This window comes from Narcine bancroftii, chromosome 5 (assembly GCF_036971445.1).
Source record: "Narcine bancroftii isolate sNarBan1 chromosome 5, sNarBan1.hap1, whole genome shotgun sequence".
In the NCBI taxonomy this organism is placed as follows: Eukaryota; Metazoa; Chordata; class Chondrichthyes; order Torpediniformes; family Narcinidae; genus Narcine; species Narcine bancroftii.
Genome location: NC_091473.1, coordinates 196,009,392 through 196,027,552, shown reverse-complemented (window position 1 = coordinate 196,027,552; position 18,161 = coordinate 196,009,392). Strand labels below are relative to the sequence as shown.

The following is an 18,161-nucleotide window of genomic DNA, read 5'->3' as shown; positions in this document are numbered from 1 at the left end:
AGGGAAGAACCGTCACTGCAAAATCAGTTGACGCTGCGAGTAAGATCGCAATCCAAATGAAAAGGGGAGTTGTCGTTGCCCGGCAAGGGATAAGGGGAAACTCAGTGAGGGAAGGAACTTTTGGGGTTAAGGTATTAGTGGGTGTGGGAACCTTATGTCTTAAATGTGTTGTTGTTCATTAAGTTTAATAAGAGAAAACTAAGAGATAAAGGGAAAAGGGAGATGGAGGTGGTGAAGAAGTGGAAAAGAAATATAAGCAAGATTTAAGATGGCCATGTTGAACAAAATGACTATAAACATTAATGAAATACATAATCAAATCAAAAGGAAGAGGCTACTAAATTTATTGAAGAAGGAAAAAATAGATATAGCATTTATGCAGGAAACACATCTAACTGAAGTGGAACATAACAAACTAAAGAGAGACTGGGTAGGACACGTAGCAGCAGCATCTTATAATTCAAAAGCTAGAGGTGTAGCCATACTATTTAACACAAAATGTACCAATTGAAATAGTAGATCCGGCAGGGAGGTATGTAATGATAAAATGTCAGATATACTCAGAATTTTGGAATTTGCTCAATATATATGTGCCTAACGAGGAGGATCAAAAGTTTATGCAAGATATTCTTTTTGAAGATTGCAGACACACAAGGAAATATATTGATAGGAGGAGATTTTAACCTTAGTTTGGACCCAATGTTGGATAAAACTGGACAAAAGACAAGTAATAAGAATAAAGTAGCCAAATTTATGGTTAAATCACTGCAGGGAATGAAACATTGATATATGGAGGAGGCAGCAGCCAAGAGAGAAGGAATATTAATATTATTCGAGTAGGCACAAAACTTACTCAAGGATTGATATGTTTTTGATGTCAGCCCATATTCAAGGGAGAGTTAGGAAAACTGAGTATAAAGCTAGACTACTATCAGATCATTCACCCCTATTATTAGCAATAGAACTGGAGGACATCCCACCAAGAACATATAGATGGAGGTTAAACTCAATGCTACTTAAAAGGCAAGAATACAGGGAGTTTATTGAACGCCAAATTAAAACATATTTTGAAATAAACAAAGATCAGTGAAATATAAATTTATATTATGGGATGCAATGAAAGCCTTCATTAGAGGGCAGATAATAACTTATGTGACTAAGATGAAAAAGGATTACAATCGGGAAACAGAGCAGTTGGAAAGGGAGATAGTAAGTACAGAAAAGGAATTAGTAAAAAGGGATGACATAATGAAAAGGAGAGAATTGGCGGACAAAAAAATAAAATACGAAACATTACAAACGTACAAGGTGGAGAAGAACATAATGAAAACAAAGCAAAAGCATTACGAACTGAGAGAAAAAAAACACATAAAATATTAGCCTGGCAACTTAAAACAGAACAAGCTAAAAGAACTGTATTGGCATGAAGGAAAAAGGGCAAATAAATTACATATAACCCAACAGAGATTAATGAAAATTTTATGAACAATTATACCAAACTGAGAATGAGGGGTAAGATGATAAAATACATGAGTTTTTAGCTAAAATTGAACTGCCAAAATTGCAAGAAGAGGAACAAAACAAACAATTTGAAAAAGAGGAAGTACAAGATATATTAAAAATGCTGCCGAACAATAAAACACCAGGGGAGGATGGATTTCCAATAGAATTTTATAAAACATTTAAAGAGTTATTAATTATTCCTCACCTGGAAGTGATGAAACAGGTAGAAGAAACACAAAACTTGCCAGATTCATGTCTTTCTTTGGCTTGGGTTTGCGGACGAATATTTATGGAGGGGTATGTCCACATCTGCTGACTGACAAATCCGATGAGGGACAGGCAGGCACGGTTGCAGCGGTTGCAAGGGAAAATTGGTTGGTTGGGGTTGGGTGTTGGGTTTTTCTTCCTTTGTCTTTTGTCAGTGAGGTGGGCTCTGCGGTCTTCTTCAAAGGAGGTTGCTGCCCGCCAAACTCTGAGGCGCCAAGATGCACGGTTGGAGGCGATATCAGTCCATTGGTGGTGGTCAATGTGGCAGGCACCAAGAGAATTCTTTAAGCAGTCCTTGTACCTCTTCCTTGGTGCACCTCTGTCTCGGTGGCCAGTGGAGAGCTCGCCATAGAACACGATCTTGGGAAGGCGATGGTCCTCCATTCTGGAGACGTGACCCACCCAGCGCAGTTGGGTCTTCAGCAGCATGGATTCGATGCTTGTGGACTCTGCCAGCTCGAGTACTTCGATGTTGGTGATGAAGTCATTCAAATGAATGTTGAGGATGGAGCGGAGACAGCGCTGATGGAAGCATTCTAGGAGCCGTAGGTGATGCCGGTAGAGGACCCATGATTCGGAGCCGAACAGGACAATGGCTCTGTACACGCTGATCTTTATGTGTTTCTTCAGGTAGTTGTTTTTCCAGACTCTTTTGTGTCATCTTCCAAAGGTGCTATTTGCCTTGGCGAATCTGTTGTCTATCTCTTTGTCGATCCTTGCATCAGATGAAATGGTGCAGCCGAGGTAGGTAAACTGGTTGACCGTTTTGAGTTCAGTGTGCCCGATGGAGATGTGGGGGGGCTGGTTGTCATGGTGGGGAGCTGGCTGATAGAGGACCTCAGTTTTCTTCAGGCTGACTTCCAGGCCAAACATTTTGGCAGTTTCCGCAAAACAGGACGTCATGCGCTGGAGAGCTGGCTCTGAATGGCCAACTAAAGCGGCATCGTCTGCAAAGAGTAGTTCACGGACAAGTTGCTCTTGTGTCTTGGTGTGAGCTTGCAGGCGCCTCAGATTGAAGAGACTGCCATCCGTGCGGTACCGGACCGTCTTCATTGTTGAGGTCTTTATTGGCATCATGCTGAAGAAGATAGTAAAGAGGGTTGGTGCGAGGACGCAGCCTTGCTTCACACCGTTGTCAATGGAGAAGGGTGCGGAGAGCTCATTGCTGTATCTGACCCGACCTTGTTGGTTTTCGTGCAGTTGGATAACCATGTTGAGGAACTTGGGGGGGCATCTGAGACACTCTAGTATTTGCCAAAGCCCTTTCCTACTCACGGTGTCAAAGGCTTTGGTGAGGTCAACAAGGGTGATGTAGAGTCCTTTGTTTTGTTCTCTGCACTTTTCTTGGAGCTGTCTGAGGGCAAAGACCATGTCAGTAGTTCCTCTGTTTGCGCGAAAGCCACACTGTGATTCTGGGAGGACATTTTCGACGATACTAGGTATTAGTCTATTAAGGAGAATCCTAGCGAAGATTTTGCCTGCAATGGAGAGCAGCGTGATTCCCCTGTAGTTTGAACAGTCTGAATTCTCCCCTTTGCTTTTGTACAGGGTGATGATGATGGCATCACGAAGGTCCTGAGGCAGCTTTCCTTGGTCCCAGCAGAGGATGAAAAACTCATGCAGTTTGGTATGCAGAGTTTTGCTGCCAGCCTTCCAGACCTCTGGGGGGATTCCATCCATACCTGCTGCTTTGCCACTTTTCAGTCGTTCAATTGCCTTATATGTCTCTTCCCGTGTAAGGTCCTTATCCAGCCTTAGCCTCAAGGGTTGTTGAGGAAGCTGGAGCAGGGCGGATTCTTGGACTGAGCAGTTGGCACTGAAAAGGGATTGGAAGTGTTCTGACCATCGATTGAGGATGGAGATCTTGTCACTGAGGAGGACTACCATCTGAGCTGTGCAGAGGGCTTTGGACTTGGGGTGAGGGGCCGTACACCGCCTTTAGTGTCTCATAAAAACCCCTGAAGTCGCCAATGTCGGCGTTAAGCTGGGTTCGTTTGGCGAGGCTAGTCCACCACTCATTTTGGATCTCCCGGAGTTTGCGCTGAAGGTGGCTGCATGCAAGACGGAAGGCTCATTTTCTCTCTGGCCAGGAAGGCTTTGCAAGGTGAGCCTGATGGGCAGATCGCTTCTTTGCCAGCAGCTCCTGGATTTCCAGGTTGTTTTCATCAAACCTGTCCTTGTTTTTCCTGGAAGTGAAGCGCAGTACCTCTTCAGTGGATTGCAGTATGGCCATTTTCAGCTGATCCCAGAGGGTTTCAGGAGACGTGTCCGTGAGGCAGTTTGCATCCTCGAGCTTTGCTTAGAGGTTTGCCTGGAAGTTTCCTCTCACTACATCTGACTGCAAGTTTCCAACATTGAACCTCTTTCTGGGGGCTCCACTGTTCTTGAACTTTGGCTTGGCTTCACGGATGAAGATTTATGGAGGGGTATGTCCACGTCTGCTGCAGGCTCGTTGGTGACTGACAAGTCCGATGTGGGACAGGCAGACACGGTTGCAAGGGAAATTGGTTGGTTGGGGTTGGGTGTTGGGTTTTTCCTCCTTTGTCTTTTGTCAGTGAGGTGGGCTCTGCGGTCTTCTTCAAAGGAAGTTGCTGCCCGCCGAACTGTGAGGCGCCAAGATGCACGGTTGGAGGCGATATCAGCCCACTGGTGGTGGTCAATGTGGCAGGCACCAAGAGAATTCTTTAAGCAGTCCTTGTACCTCTTCTTTGGTGCACCTCTGTCTCGGTGGCCAGTGGAGAGCTCGCCATAGAACACGATCTTGGGAAGGCAATGGTCCTCCATTCTGGAGACGTGACCCACCCAGCGCAGTTGGGTCTTCAGCATCATGGATTCAATGCTTGTGGACTCTGCCAGCTCAAGTACTTTGATGTAAGACAGCAATAATTACAGTAATACCAAAGACGGGGAAGGATCCATTAACACCAGCATTATATAGACCAATATCTCTACTTAACTCAGATTATAAGATAATAGCGAAATTATTAGCAAACAGATTGGCCGATTGTGTACCAAAAATAGTAAAACAAGATCAAACTGGATTTATAAAGAAAAGACAAACAGCAGATATTGTCTGTAAACTTATTAATCTAATTCATGCAGTTCAAGGAAATAAGAAACCAACAGTGGCTGTTGCTTTAGATGCAGAAAAATCTTTTGACAGAGTAGAGTGGAACTACTTATTTAAAGTATTACAGAATTTCAGTCTACCAGAAAAATATATATATTGGATTAAAGCATTGTTTAATGGACCATAGGTGAAAGTTGCAGTAAATGGATATGATTCAAATCAATTTAAATTAAGTAGGTCAACTAGACAGGGATATCCACTACCCTCCACATTGTTCGCCTTAGCAAGAGAACCTTTGGCAGAACTGGTAAGAATAGAAAATAAAATAAGGGTTAAAAATAAAGGAGGAGTATAAAATTAGCTTATTTGCAGATGATATTATAGTATACTTAACAGAACCAGAGATATCAATAAAAGAATTACATCATAAATTGAAGGAATATGGAGAAATATCGGGGTACAACATCAACGCAAATAAAAGTGAAGTGATGCCAATGAGTAATGCAGATTATACAGAATTTAAAAAAGAATCACCATTTAAATGGGAAGCACAAGCAATCCGATACCTCGGGATCAGGTTAGATCATAATTTAAGCCACTTGTACAAACTAAATTATCAACCACTAATAAAGAAATTGCAGGAAGACTTAGAACAATGGAAAGAACTGTCGTTAACGTTGATAGGGAGGGTGAACTGCATTAAAATGAACATGTTCCCAAGGATACAATAATTATTTCAAACGTTACCAATTCCCTTAACAGAAATTTTTTTAATGAACTAAAGAGAAAAATAAGGAAATTCTTGTGGAAAGGGAAGAAACCAAGGGTAGCATTAGATAAATTAACAGAGAGGTATAGTCAAGGTGGTTTGCAGTTATCAAATTTTAGAAATTATTATAGAGCCACACAATTAAGGTATTTATCTGATTTTTACCAGACAAGGGAAAAACCAGACTGGACTAAGATAGAACTAGATAAAATAGGTGAGAAGGTACCGGAACATATACTTTAAGTGGGATGATAAACTGGTGCAATATAAAAACATCCGTCTGTCAGAACATCTATCAAGCTCATGCCGAATAAATACGTATGGCATGGACTGAAAAAAGACATTGTGCAGTGGGCCCAGACATGCACCTCCTGCCAGCTTCAAAAATTCAACAGCACATCAAGACACCTCTCCAACCTTGCCCGGAGGTTCACCAGCAATTTGAACATGTCCATGTGGACCTAGTCGCACCATTGCCAGTATCTCAAGACATGAGATACCTCCTAACAATCGTAGAGGCCATCCTGTTGCCATCCAGTGACACTGAGTCATGCACCAGAGCATTAATCGTCAATTAGATCTCTAGCTTTTGTGTCCCGACACACATAATTTCAGATCGTGGAGGGCAATTCACCTCTGTGTTATAGACTGCTCTTGCACGCTTTCGTGGCACACTTCTGTATCACACTACAGCATACCACCCGCAGTCCAACTGCCTTGTGGAACATTTTCACGGACAACTCAAGTCTGCAAGTCTGCACTCAAGGTCCGACACCCCAGTTGGGTCGATGAGTTACCATGAGTTCTACTGGGAGTGCGCACTGTTCCCAAGGAAGTCTTGCCTGCATTATCCGCGGAGATGGTTTATGGTACAGACCTCTCGATTCCATTCACTTCCACGTCCTTCAGCAGCTTCGCCGTAATGTTGCAGTCAGCAAACCTATTCCAAACAACTGGCATGGAACCCCTAAACGGCATGTGCCCCTACCTCTCCTTGACGCTGACTTTGATTTTGTGCACAGATAGGTCCAAGGAGCACCGTTGCAACAACCGTATGAGGGCCCTTTCCACAAGATTAAGAAGGACGGGTTGTATATACTTTGAACAGACTCGAGCCTGCCCATGTGGATCCTACTTCACCCATTCATTCCCTCTAGCCCAGGCGACAAAGCCATCCACCTAAGGTGCATGCGGCCAGTATTTTGGTTTTGGGCGACAATTCTGGGGGGGGGGGGTGTAGCAGCCATATAGAGAGCTGAGTAGGTGCACAACACAGTATCATGAATCGTCGCCAGCGCATCTCTTCGGTGGGCACATGGAGCCATAGGCCGGACCGCTGGCATGTTGGTTTGCTGTGCCTCCTGCTAGAAAGTGAGGGGCCCCCACTGTGTTTAATTTAAATGTGCCAGCTCCGCGAATGAGCGGCAGACACATAGTGATGTCACCACCTCATCCCACGGAGCCCAGGACGGGAGGGATATAAAAGAAACATGTACAGCCCAAATAAACAGTCCTGTGTTGACTAGCCCGAGGTATGTGTGCTACTTTAGTAGCTCGACCGAAGTAGTCGCTACAAAATGACTGTTTAATTGAGAATGCGGGTACTGTGGATGAACTGGTATGATCTAAGTGCAAAGTTCTATTTTTTGACTTTTCTTATGTATTTCTACGTACTCTGTATTTTTTGATGTGGAACTTCAATAAAAATTTGACAGGGCAAGAAGGGCTCCCAAAGGGCCTCGGGTGGTGAGGCTTCCTGGTCATGTCGGAGGTTTGATCTGGAGCTCAGGTTGCTGATAGATCAAACAGGAGTCTATGCGGCTGCAGAGGCTGCAAGAGCACTGGAGGTGAATCCACAGACACTCTTTTGCTTCTCTTTCTCCTATTGTTAGGGGTGTTGGCCAATGTTCATGGCGACTTTCTTTTTTACCTTACAGCAGGCAGAAGTTGAAGTAGATCATATAGATTATATTTTTAATGTATTATAGGTACACAATCCTTTATCCGGACATCTAAAATCTGGAAAGCTCCAAAAACCGGCATTTTTTCCTGGTGCTGGTAGAGTGGAGGGAGAGAGAGGCAGCAGCACAATGAGGTTGGGCGGGTGGGGGGGGGGGGGAACGGGAGAGACGGCAGTGCGACTCGGATGGGCGAGGGGGGAGAGACAGTAATGCGACTCGGGCGGGCTGGTGGTAGAGAGACGGCAGCGTGACTCGGGTGGGCGGTGGGGGAGAGAGACGGCAGCATGATTCAGTGGGGGGGGAGAGAGAGATGACAGCGCGACTCAGGTTGGCGGGGGAGAGAGAGACAGCTGCGTGACTGGAAGGGGGTGGATACGGCAGCACAATTTGGGTGGGCTTAAGTCTGGGGCAGCTGGCCTTTGTTCTGAAATCCAGAAAAATCCAAAATTCGGAACACACTGTCCCCCAAGGTATCTGGATAAAGGATTGTGTACCTGTACATGATAATAGAAGGAACCTTGAATCTCGAAGATGAAAATGCACACCCAGGGTCTGGTGTGTCCCTTACCTTCTAACCCAAATATTCGGTCTCCTAAGGCATCAACAATATCATTCAGAGCAGCCTCGTCGCTAACATTGAAGAAATGTTTCTCATCAGGGTCACTGGCGATAAATTTGATTTCCCTGATAAAGGTCTCGATGTCTTTGTGTCTTCGGATATAATGACCGAGCACCTGCAGGTTGGACACTGGGTTAATCTCAGAAAAAGAAGCCAACATCATAAAGGAACCCCATCTTGCTGGCCACGCACCCTTCTTGCTGCTATCTTTAAGGCAGAGATTGATAGGTTCTTGATTAATCAGGGTACCAATGGTTATGGGGAGAAGGCCAGTCAGTGGGACAAAGTGGGGAAATAGATCAGCTCATGATTAAATGGCGGGGCAGACAATGGGCTGAATGGTCTATTTATGTTCCTATGTTTTATGGTCTTATGGATTTGAGTAATGTGGAACACAGCTGAATGAGGAATTAGATGAACATTGTGACAAGGAACAGAGGGGGAAGAGGTGTGAGGGAGATGGGAGGGGGATGATTAACATCAGTAGGATTATGGACAGTAAGAGAGAGAGAGAAAGAGAGAGAGAGAGAGAGAGAGAGAGAGAGAGAGAGAGAGAGAGAGAGAGAGAGAGAGAGATGAGTCACTGGGAGTGTGGTGGAACTCACAGGACAGCCACCCTGAGCACTGGAGGAGACAGAGATACTGGGAGGCAGCGTGAGAAAATAAGAACATAAGAAATAGAAGCAGGAGTCAGCCATCCGGCCCATTAAGCCTGCTCCGCTATTTAATGTGATCTTAGCTGATCTGATGATTGGCTCATCTCCACCTACCTGCCTTTTCCCCATATCCCTTAGTTCCCCGACTATGTAAAAATATATCCACCCTTGTCTTAAATATATTTACTGAGGTCACCTCAACTGCAGTGAATTCCACACATTCCCCACCCTCTGGGAAAAGCAGTTCCTCCTCATCTCCGCCCTAAATCTATTCCCCTGGATCTTGAGGCTACATCCCTTAGTCCTGATCTCCCCCACCAATGGGAACATCTTACCTACCTCTATCTTATCCAAACCTTTCATAATTTTATATGTTTCTATCAGATCCCCTCTCATTCTTCTAAATTCCAGTGAGTACAGACCCAGTCGACTCAATCTCTCCTCGTAGGCCAATCCTTTCATCTTTGGAATCAACCTGGTAAACCTCCAAACCCAGTCCATTCTTCCTCAAGTAAGGAGACCAGAACTGCACACAGTTCTCCAGATGTGGCCTCACCAGTACCTTGTACAGTTGCAGCATTACCTCCCTGCTCCGAAATTCAATCCCTCCAGTGTGACATTCGCATTTAAAATACTGGAGCTCTGCTCAAGCTAGACAGGCCGGCTCCGAGTGCCTTTGCAAAAGCTTTGGGGAGTGCCCAAGGGACTTCACGAGTGGATTGTTGTTTTTAAATGCAATAGATGAAAGACTCAGAGGATTAGGTTCGGAGCCGCAGGCTGTCTGAGGGCAGTTGGCTGTTCTAATAGGGTCATGTGGTTTTGCAGGCGGAGAGAGCAAAACAGGTTTTTCTCTGAGAGAGAGAGAGAGAGAGAGAGAGAGAGAGAGAGAGAGAGAGAGAGAATACAGTTCTGCAGTTTCACAGTCAGCAGCAGCTGGGACTGGAACAGGACAAGCTAGCAAGTTTGTGGAAAAACCCCATTTTGAAGACGAGTTGTGAGTTCTTAGTTCAGCCTGGTCAAAGCCCTTGTTGTCCATACAAGAGGAGAGGTCTGGCTGCCTAATGCTTTACTTGAAATAAGGGAAACAAAAAGGAACTCTTTGGTGACCTGAAAGAAAGAGGTTATCATCTGGAAAACCCTGATGGGGCAAGTTTCTTTGGCAAGACACTGGCGTGGTTGATTAGAAGGGATCAGGTTGTGTCCAGCGAACAACAAATCTCTCTCTGAAAACCAACAAGAACCTTCCTGAGCAGTAACCATTTACCTTTCAAGCATCAAAGCTTGGTGAAAATTCATAAATGTTAAATTCTGTGCACAGTATAAGAATTGCCTGCAACCCGTGAACTTGGAGGAATGAGAAGTGAGATTGGACTGTGAATTAAAGAACTTTTCTGAACTTACACACACATTACATACATGTGCGCTTAGAATTAGAAAGGGGTTAAGTAAGTTAATAGTGATAAGTTAAAGTTTGATCCTGTTTTCATGTTTAAAGATAATTAAAAGCAACTTTTGTTTAAGTAACCATTAATCTATTGCTGCTTGATTTTGGGGTCCTCTGGGCTCGTAACACTAGCAATGAAAGCCAACATTCCATTTGCCTTCTTGAAAGCCTGCTATACCTGCAGACCAACCTTTTGCGATACATGCACCAGCACATCCTTTTGCACGGCAGCATGTTGCAAATTGCTTGCCATTTAAATAATATTCTGATCTTCCATTTTTCCTTCCAAAGTGGATAACCTCCAATTTACCAGCATGTGGCAAATTATACACATACCAGTATTAACAATGACAGCACCATTGACACAAGATGCTGGGGGCTGGGAGGAAAGATTATTGAGTGACAGGGCCTGAGAGCTGGATCTGAGATGCTGCACAAGGGATAAAGGAACAGATAGTCAGATCAATGGGGTGAAATGGAAGGAGCATTAACCGTTGTGGCCTAGGCTGCAGACACTTACCGCGATGGCGTAACGGCTGATGTTGCGTTTCTCACACTCTGCCAGGGACTCGGAAAGATGAAGCCCATCGTGAGACTCTCCGTCCGTCACAACGACCATCACTTTGGCGGCTCCCACCCGACTGCCTCGTTCAGGGCTGAAGGCCTCGGAGCTGATGGAAGCATGGAGGGAATTGCAATGGTCAGGATGAGTCAGAGCAGCCGAGGCAGGTGTAAAACAGTCTAATCTACAGGCGCTGTGACTGTAGTAAAATCACTGAAATGCTGGAGGACCTCAAGCTATCTCACAGCGTCCACAGGAGGTGCAGATATATCAGCAACGTTTTGGGCCTGAGCCCTTTATACAGGTGTGAGTAAAAAGCAGACAGGCATCTAAATTAAAAAGGCTGGAGAGAAGGGCAGAGTGGGACCAGTAGACAAAATGTTAATTGGATATGATAAGAGGATGGGGAGGGGGTGGAAGAGTAAGGGTGAGGATTGATTGGGGAGGGGGTGGTTTTTGGTTCTGTGAAAGGGGAAGGAGGGGGGAAGAGACGGAGCTGGAGGAAAGGGGAAAGGTGCTGAGGCAGGCACCCTGGTCACCCAGCTCAAAGTAACCTCCCTCCGCAGATACAAACTAAGGGTGGGATTAGACATTGAACAGTTTTGCGTTTGTAAATAATTTATTGTGAATAAAGTCTATTTTTGGGCGTGACTCCTGTGATAGAGTATATAGATATGTTTTTGGGAGATATATTGGGAAAGGTTTGTTAGAGTAGGGCACATACAAACACTTTAAAACAGATCTTATTTAAAGTGCTGGAGTTCTGTTAATGCTGGACATATCGGGGCCAACAGTATTTGCAAGAGCTTTGGAGAGTGCCCAAGAGACTTCACTAATGGATTGTTGTTTACAAAAGGCAACAGATGAAAGATCTTGTCGGAGCCACAGATTGTCTGGAGCTGTTCTAAGAGGGTCGTGTGGTTTAGAAAACAGAGAGAGTCAAACAGGTTTTTTCTGTGTGTGTGGGTGTGTGTGTGAGAAAGTGAGAGAGAGAGAGAGAGAGAGAGAGAGAGAGAGAGAGAGAGACACACACACACACATCACTTCTACAGTGTTACAGCCAGCAACAGCAGCTGGGACTGGAACAGGACAAGCTGGCAAGCTTGTGGAAAATCCCATTTGGAAGATGGGTTGTAAGTGCTTGATTCAGCCTGGTCAAAGCCCTTGTGGTTCATGCAAGAGGAGAGGACTGGCTGTCTAATGTTTCACTTGGAATAAGAGAAACAAAAAGGCACTGTCGTGACCTGAAAGAAAGGGGTTATCATCTGGAGAACACTGAAGGAGGCAATTTTCATCAGCAAGACACTGAAGTGGCTAGGTGTCCATCGCACAACAAATCTCTCTATGAAAACTGACAAGAACCTTCCTGAGCAGTAACCATTCTCAAGCATCAAACCCTGATGAACTTTATAAATGTTAAATTCTGTGCACAGTATAAGAATTGCCTGCAACCCGTGAACTTGGAGGAATGAGAAGTGAGATTGGACTGTGAATTAAAGAACTTTTCTGAACTTACACACACATTACATACATGTGCGCTTAGAATTAGAAAGGGGTTAAGTTAGGTTAAGTAACTTAATAGTGATAAGTTAAAGTTTGATCCTGTTTTCATGTTTAAAGATAATTAAAAGCAACTTTTGTTCAAGTAACCATTTGTCTTGGTGAATATCTATTACTGCTGGGTTTTGGGGTCCTCTGGGCTTGTAACCCTCCCACACATACAAATATGTTGCGATTCTAGAGTGCAACAACAGACACACACACATACACTCTCTCTCTCTCCCCCTCTCTGTTTTTATCCTGATGTACATGTGTCTGCAGCCATGGGGTTGAGAGGCAGCTTTTTTGTGTTAACTGGTCCCAATTGCTGTGAGCCAATGAATGGGCTCTTTCTGTGGAACAGGGGTGACCCGCCGAGCAGGCTGCCCTGGAGCGGAGGTCAGGGAGGTGCCGCAGGGTCACGTTCCTGCTGAGGACTGGGCTGCAGCCAAGCAACAGAGAGTGCTTTGAGTTGGACCGCAGCTGCGACTGGAACCAAGCCCCGATCAGTGCAACCGCTCTAACAGCAGCGAGGCTCCTGGGCCAAGCTGTGACTTCAGAGATCCATTAGTCACAAGGGCTTCCCCTCCCCCACTGCCTCCTGCCATCCTATCTGTTCCTCTGATCAAGAGAATTCTTCTTTCTTTTCTCTTTGGCTTGGCTTCGCGGACGAAGATTTATGGAGGGGGTAATATCCACATCAGCTGCAGGCTCATTTGTGGCTGACAAGTCCGATGTGGGACAAGCAGACACGGTTGCAGTGGTTGTAAGGGAAAATTGGTTGGTTGGGGTTGGGTGTTGGGTTTTTCCTCCTTTGTCTTTTGTCAGTGAGGTGGGCTCTGCGGTCTTCTTCAAAGGAGGTTACTGCCCGCCGAACTGTGAGGTGCCAAGATGCACAGTTTGAGGCGATATCAGCCCACTGACGGTGGTCAATGTGGCAGGCACCAAGAGATTTCTTTAGGCAGTCCTTGTACCTCTTCTTTGGTGCTCCTCTGTCTTGGTGGCCATATAACACGATCTTGGGAAGGCAATGGTCCTCCATTCTGGAGATGTGACCTACCCAGCTCAGTTTGATCTTCAGCAGTGTGGATTCGATGCTGTCGGCCTCTGCCATCTCGAGTACTTCGATGTTGGAGATGAAGTCGCTCCAATGAATGTTGAGGATGGAGCGGAGACAACGCTGGTGGAAGCGTTCTAGGAGCCATAGGTGATCCCGGTAGAGGACCCATGATTCGGAGCCGAACAGGAGTATGGGTATGACAACGGCTCTGTATACGCTAATCTTTGTGAGGTTTTTCAGTTGGTTGTTTTTCCAAACTCTTTTGTGTTGTCTTCGAAAGGCGCTATTTGCCTTGGCGAGTCTGTTGTCTATCTCGTTGCCAATCCTTGCATCCGATTAAATGGTGCAGCCGAGATAGGTAAACTGGTTGACCGTTTTGAGTTTTGTGTGCCCGATGGAGATGTGGGGGGGCTGGTAGTCATGGTGGGGAACTGGCTGCTGGAGGACCTCCGTTTTCTTCAGGCTGACTTCCAGGCCAAACATTTTGGCAGTTTCCGCAAAACAGGACATCAAGCGCTGAAGAGCTGGCTCTGAATGGGCAACTAAAGCGGCATCGTCTGCAAAGAGTAGATCACGGACAAGTTGCTTTTGTGTCTTGGTGCGAGCTTGCAGGCGCCTCAGATTGAAGAGACTGCCATCCGTGCGGTACCGGATGTAAACAGCGTCTTCATTGTTGAGGTCTTTCATGGCTTGTTTCAGCATCATGCTGAAGAAGTTTGAAAAGAGGGTTGGTGCGAGAACACAGCCTTCCTTCATGCCATTATTAATGGAGAAGGGTTCAGTGAGCTCATTGCTGTATCTGACCCGACCTTGTTGGTTTTCGTGCAGTTGGATAACCATGTTGAGGAACTTTGGGGGGCATCCGAGACGCTCTAGTATTTGCCAAAGCCCTTTCCTACTCACGGTGTCGAAGGCTTTGGTGAGGTTAACAAGGTGATGTAGAGTCCTTTGTTTTGTTCTCTGCACTTTTCTTGGAGCTGTCTGAGGGCAAAGACCATGTCAGTAGTTCCTCTGTTTGCGCGAAAGCCACACTGTGAGAATTAGTGGAAGCACAAATACACAAAGATACTGGGGAGACTCAGCATGTCCTGAAGCCAGTCCCAATCTCAGCAGACCCTGGACTCAGCAGGACCTGGACTCATCTGGACCCAGATCCAGCTAGTCCTGGTCTCAGCAGGACCTGTACTCAGCAGGACCTGAACTCAGTAGGATCCGGACTCAGCAGGATCCGGACTCAGCAGGATCCGGACTCAGCAGGACCTGGACTCAGCAGGTTTCAGACTCAGTAGGACCTGGACTCAGCAGGTTTCAGACTCAGTAGGACATGGACTCAGCAGGTTCCAGCCTCAGGAGGACCCAGACTCAGCCAGACGAGGACTCAGTCAGACTCTGGAAGACCCAGACTGCCAGACACAAGAGGACCCGGACTCAGAAGGACCCTGACTCAGGAGGACCCAGACCTGGACTCAGCTGGACCCAGAGCCTCTCGTCAAGGTCTCTCAGGCCCAAAATTATGGTTATATATAAATAGAGTAAAAAGGGAAAGTCTTCAGATGCTATGATTGTTGTAAGATCACCGAAATGCTGAAAGAACTCAGTCAGTCTTGCAGGTGAAGATATTACCAGCATTTTGGGCCTGAGCCATTTTATTTAGTTGGCTGTCTACTTATTGCTTATACCTTGAAGAAGGGCTCAGGCTTGAAACGTTGATTAGATACCTTTACCTTTTAAGTACACTGAGAGACCTGCTGAGTTCTTCCTGCATTTTTGTTAATTAACTACAATCACGGCATCTGCATACTTTCCTGTTTCATTTGAAGTGCAAACTGTTTGATTTTCCTTGTGAATTGTGTGGGCAGCCAGAGGCCTTTTATCCCTGGGTCTGAAATGGCTAACACAAGGGGGCATAGTTTTAAGGGTCTGCTGCAGCAGACCAGCTCAGGGCATCAGAAACAGGGAGAAGACCCTCCCGTTGAGAAGGAGGAGCAGAGGAGATAACCCTACAGGACAGTGACCATGGTAGCGATTAGCAAGCGGTTCAGCAGCTGAGGCACCTGCCCAGGCTGCAGGCTGCTGGAGACGTACTTGGAGGACCCACATAGGCTGCAGGCTGCTGGAGACTTGCAGTCGGGGGACCCACATCGGCTGCTAGAGATGCAGTTGGGGGACTCACACGGGCTGTGGGCTGCTGTAGAGGTGGTCAATGGACAGACATGAACCAGGTAATTGAACCAAGATTCGAGAGGGTGGTGAGGGCAAGATCGGCTCCCAATGGGACTCGGGTGCTAAAGGCTTCCTGATTGTTTCAGAGGTTTGGATCTGGATTGAACAGGAGTCTGCGCGGCTGCAGTAGCTGCGGAAGTGCTGGACGGGAATCCACGGATACTCAGTGACTCTGAAGGGACTCTCTTTCACTGTTTCTCTTTCTCTGAGTATTGATGGTGTCGGACAATGCTCATGGTGACTCTTTGCTTTACGCCAGCAAAAGTAGATCATATGTATTACATTTTTAATGTGACAATGAAAGGAACCTTTGAAAAGGGAGAAAGTACTTGACACGCGGGCTGGATTAGTGGACGTCGGCTTTTCAAACTGCCAGAATCTCCACGGTGGCACCAGCACTCACCAGGCCACTCTGATGGCCAGCGCCGTCTTGGTCTTGCGGCCGCCCTGCCGGCTGATTTTCCTGGCGGCCTCTATCACCGCTCGCGCTGTCCGGTGCTGGCCGAGGTGGAACTCGTGAACGACCGTCTCCGCGTACTGCAACACTCCAATCTGGAGGAAGAAATGGGAGGAGTTGACTGCCCAGGAACTGGCTCCCCTCCGGACTGAACCCACCCTACCAGGTGCAGCCCATAAACTGGGGCCTCTCATGAGCAAAGAAATAACCACATTACATGGGCCAAAAGTAAGACACAAAAGTCTGCAGACACCGTGATTGAAGTTGTGGTGATATGTAATTACACCACTAGGTCACCAGGGGTCATCCCGGTGACCTTGTATATAAAGCAGTCCAGAGCTACAGTCTAGCCTTCCAGGTTTGTCTTACAGAGAGACAAGACCACTTAGTGTACATATTAGTTTATTAAAGCTGTCTTATACTCGCACTGCTGGTTATTGTCAGTACAATCAGTACAGAAGTAAAAGCACACCAGACCTTCATTTCACATGAGAATCGGCCCAACCCCTCCCTATTTCTGTCAGTTGCACCCAGCCAATAATTTCCAACTCAAACCTGTACAATTCCCAGCCTCAGTATTCCACCAAATACATCTCCTACAGGCATGAAACAAGGAAGTTTGCAGATTCTAGTTAACACATAAGAGTGCTGTAGAAACTTAGCAGGTCTTGCAGTGTCAATAAAGAAATTTAACCGACATTTCGGGCCTGAGCCTTTCGTCAAGGTGTGAGTGAAATGTAGGTAGGCGCCCACAGGCAAGAAGTAATAGGTTGATAAGAGAGGGAAGGCACAGCAGCAAACAGGGGGAGGGGGATTCCTCTGTGAATGGAGAGGGAAGAGAGTGGAGCACTGGAGGAAAAAAGACAAAGGGAATGAGGAAGAGAGGGAGAATGGGGAGTGGACCAACAGAAAAAGGTGAGGTTGATGTTAATGCCATCCAGCTGAAGAGTGCCCAGACCGAACATAAGGTGTTGCTCCTCCAATTTACAAGGGGCCTTGATTTAACAGTTCATGAGGCCCTGGACAGACACGTGAACATGGGAGGGGGGAACGCATAGTTGAAATGGTTGGCGATTGATGCAGACGAAGTGAACGTGCTGGATTCTCCAGGACCTTAGTGTATTCCACTATAATCCCAGCGCCTGCAGACTTATGTGTTTAACTCCTACAGTCACGTTGCTCCCAAGTGGTGTGTGACAACGATGAAACCCTTCGCATGAATATTTGCTTTACATTTCTCTCTTTTGTACAGGTATCTTTTTCTTGAGTACAGTTTACACTTCAGATAACTGCCTGGCCCACAGGATATATAGATCCTCAGGGTTGTATGTGATGTCATGTACGTACCCTGACAATCAATCTGAAATTTGAATCTGTTCTCGTCACCTATACCAAGATACAGTGGGAAGCTTTCTTTTGTGTGCTATCTAGGCAGGTCAACCTGCATGAAGCACAGTTAAACAGGAAAGTCTGCAGTCAAGCACAATACACAGACATGCTGGACAAACTCAGTAGGTCATGCCACATCCATAGGAAGTAAAGGGTCACCAATGTTTCGGGCCTGGGCCCTTTGTCAAGGTACAACCAAAGAGCAGGCAGGCGTCTGAGATAAAAGGAGGAGGAGGGGGGAGTTGGAGAGGTGAGGAGGGAGGAAGGGATGGGGGAGGAGGACAGGAGAGGAAGGAGGAAGGGGCAGTGTGAGGAGGAGGAGTGGAGGGAGGAATGGGCATATGGAGGAGGAAGGGGCGGGGGAGAGGAGAGGAGGAGGGAAGGGGCAGGAGGAGGAGGAGGACTCACTAAGAGGTCATAGATGGATACAGGTGTGAGAGTTGTGGTGCTACCACTATGTGTATAGATGTATGAATGGGCTGGCCCACCCCCTGAACCTGTGACTCCTCCCTCCCAGATATCCCCATAAAGGTCCAAACCCCTCCCTCAGTACCTGCCTTGGAACTGGGCCAGCAACATGCAAGCTGTGCTGACACTTTAAGGTGATTAAAGCCTATTAATCACGACTCTCTATCTGATTGG

General features: G+C 46.3%; 1 protein-coding gene across 1 annotated transcript in view; it reads right to left on the bottom strand.

Annotated features, from left to right (window-relative positions):
- Positions 1-18,161, bottom strand: part of itga10 (integrin, alpha 10) — a 172,929-nt gene that overhangs the window by 80,568 nt on the left and 74,200 nt on the right. The window contains exons 7-9 of the mRNA XM_069940600.1: positions 16,077-16,225; positions 10,810-10,960; positions 8,139-8,304 (exon numbers count right to left, since the gene is read on the bottom strand). Of these exons, the coding sequence (XP_069796701.1) occupies positions 8,139-8,304; positions 10,810-10,960; positions 16,077-16,225 (466 nt within the window). The remainder of the gene's footprint in view (positions 1-8,138; positions 8,305-10,809; positions 10,961-16,076; positions 16,226-18,161) is intronic.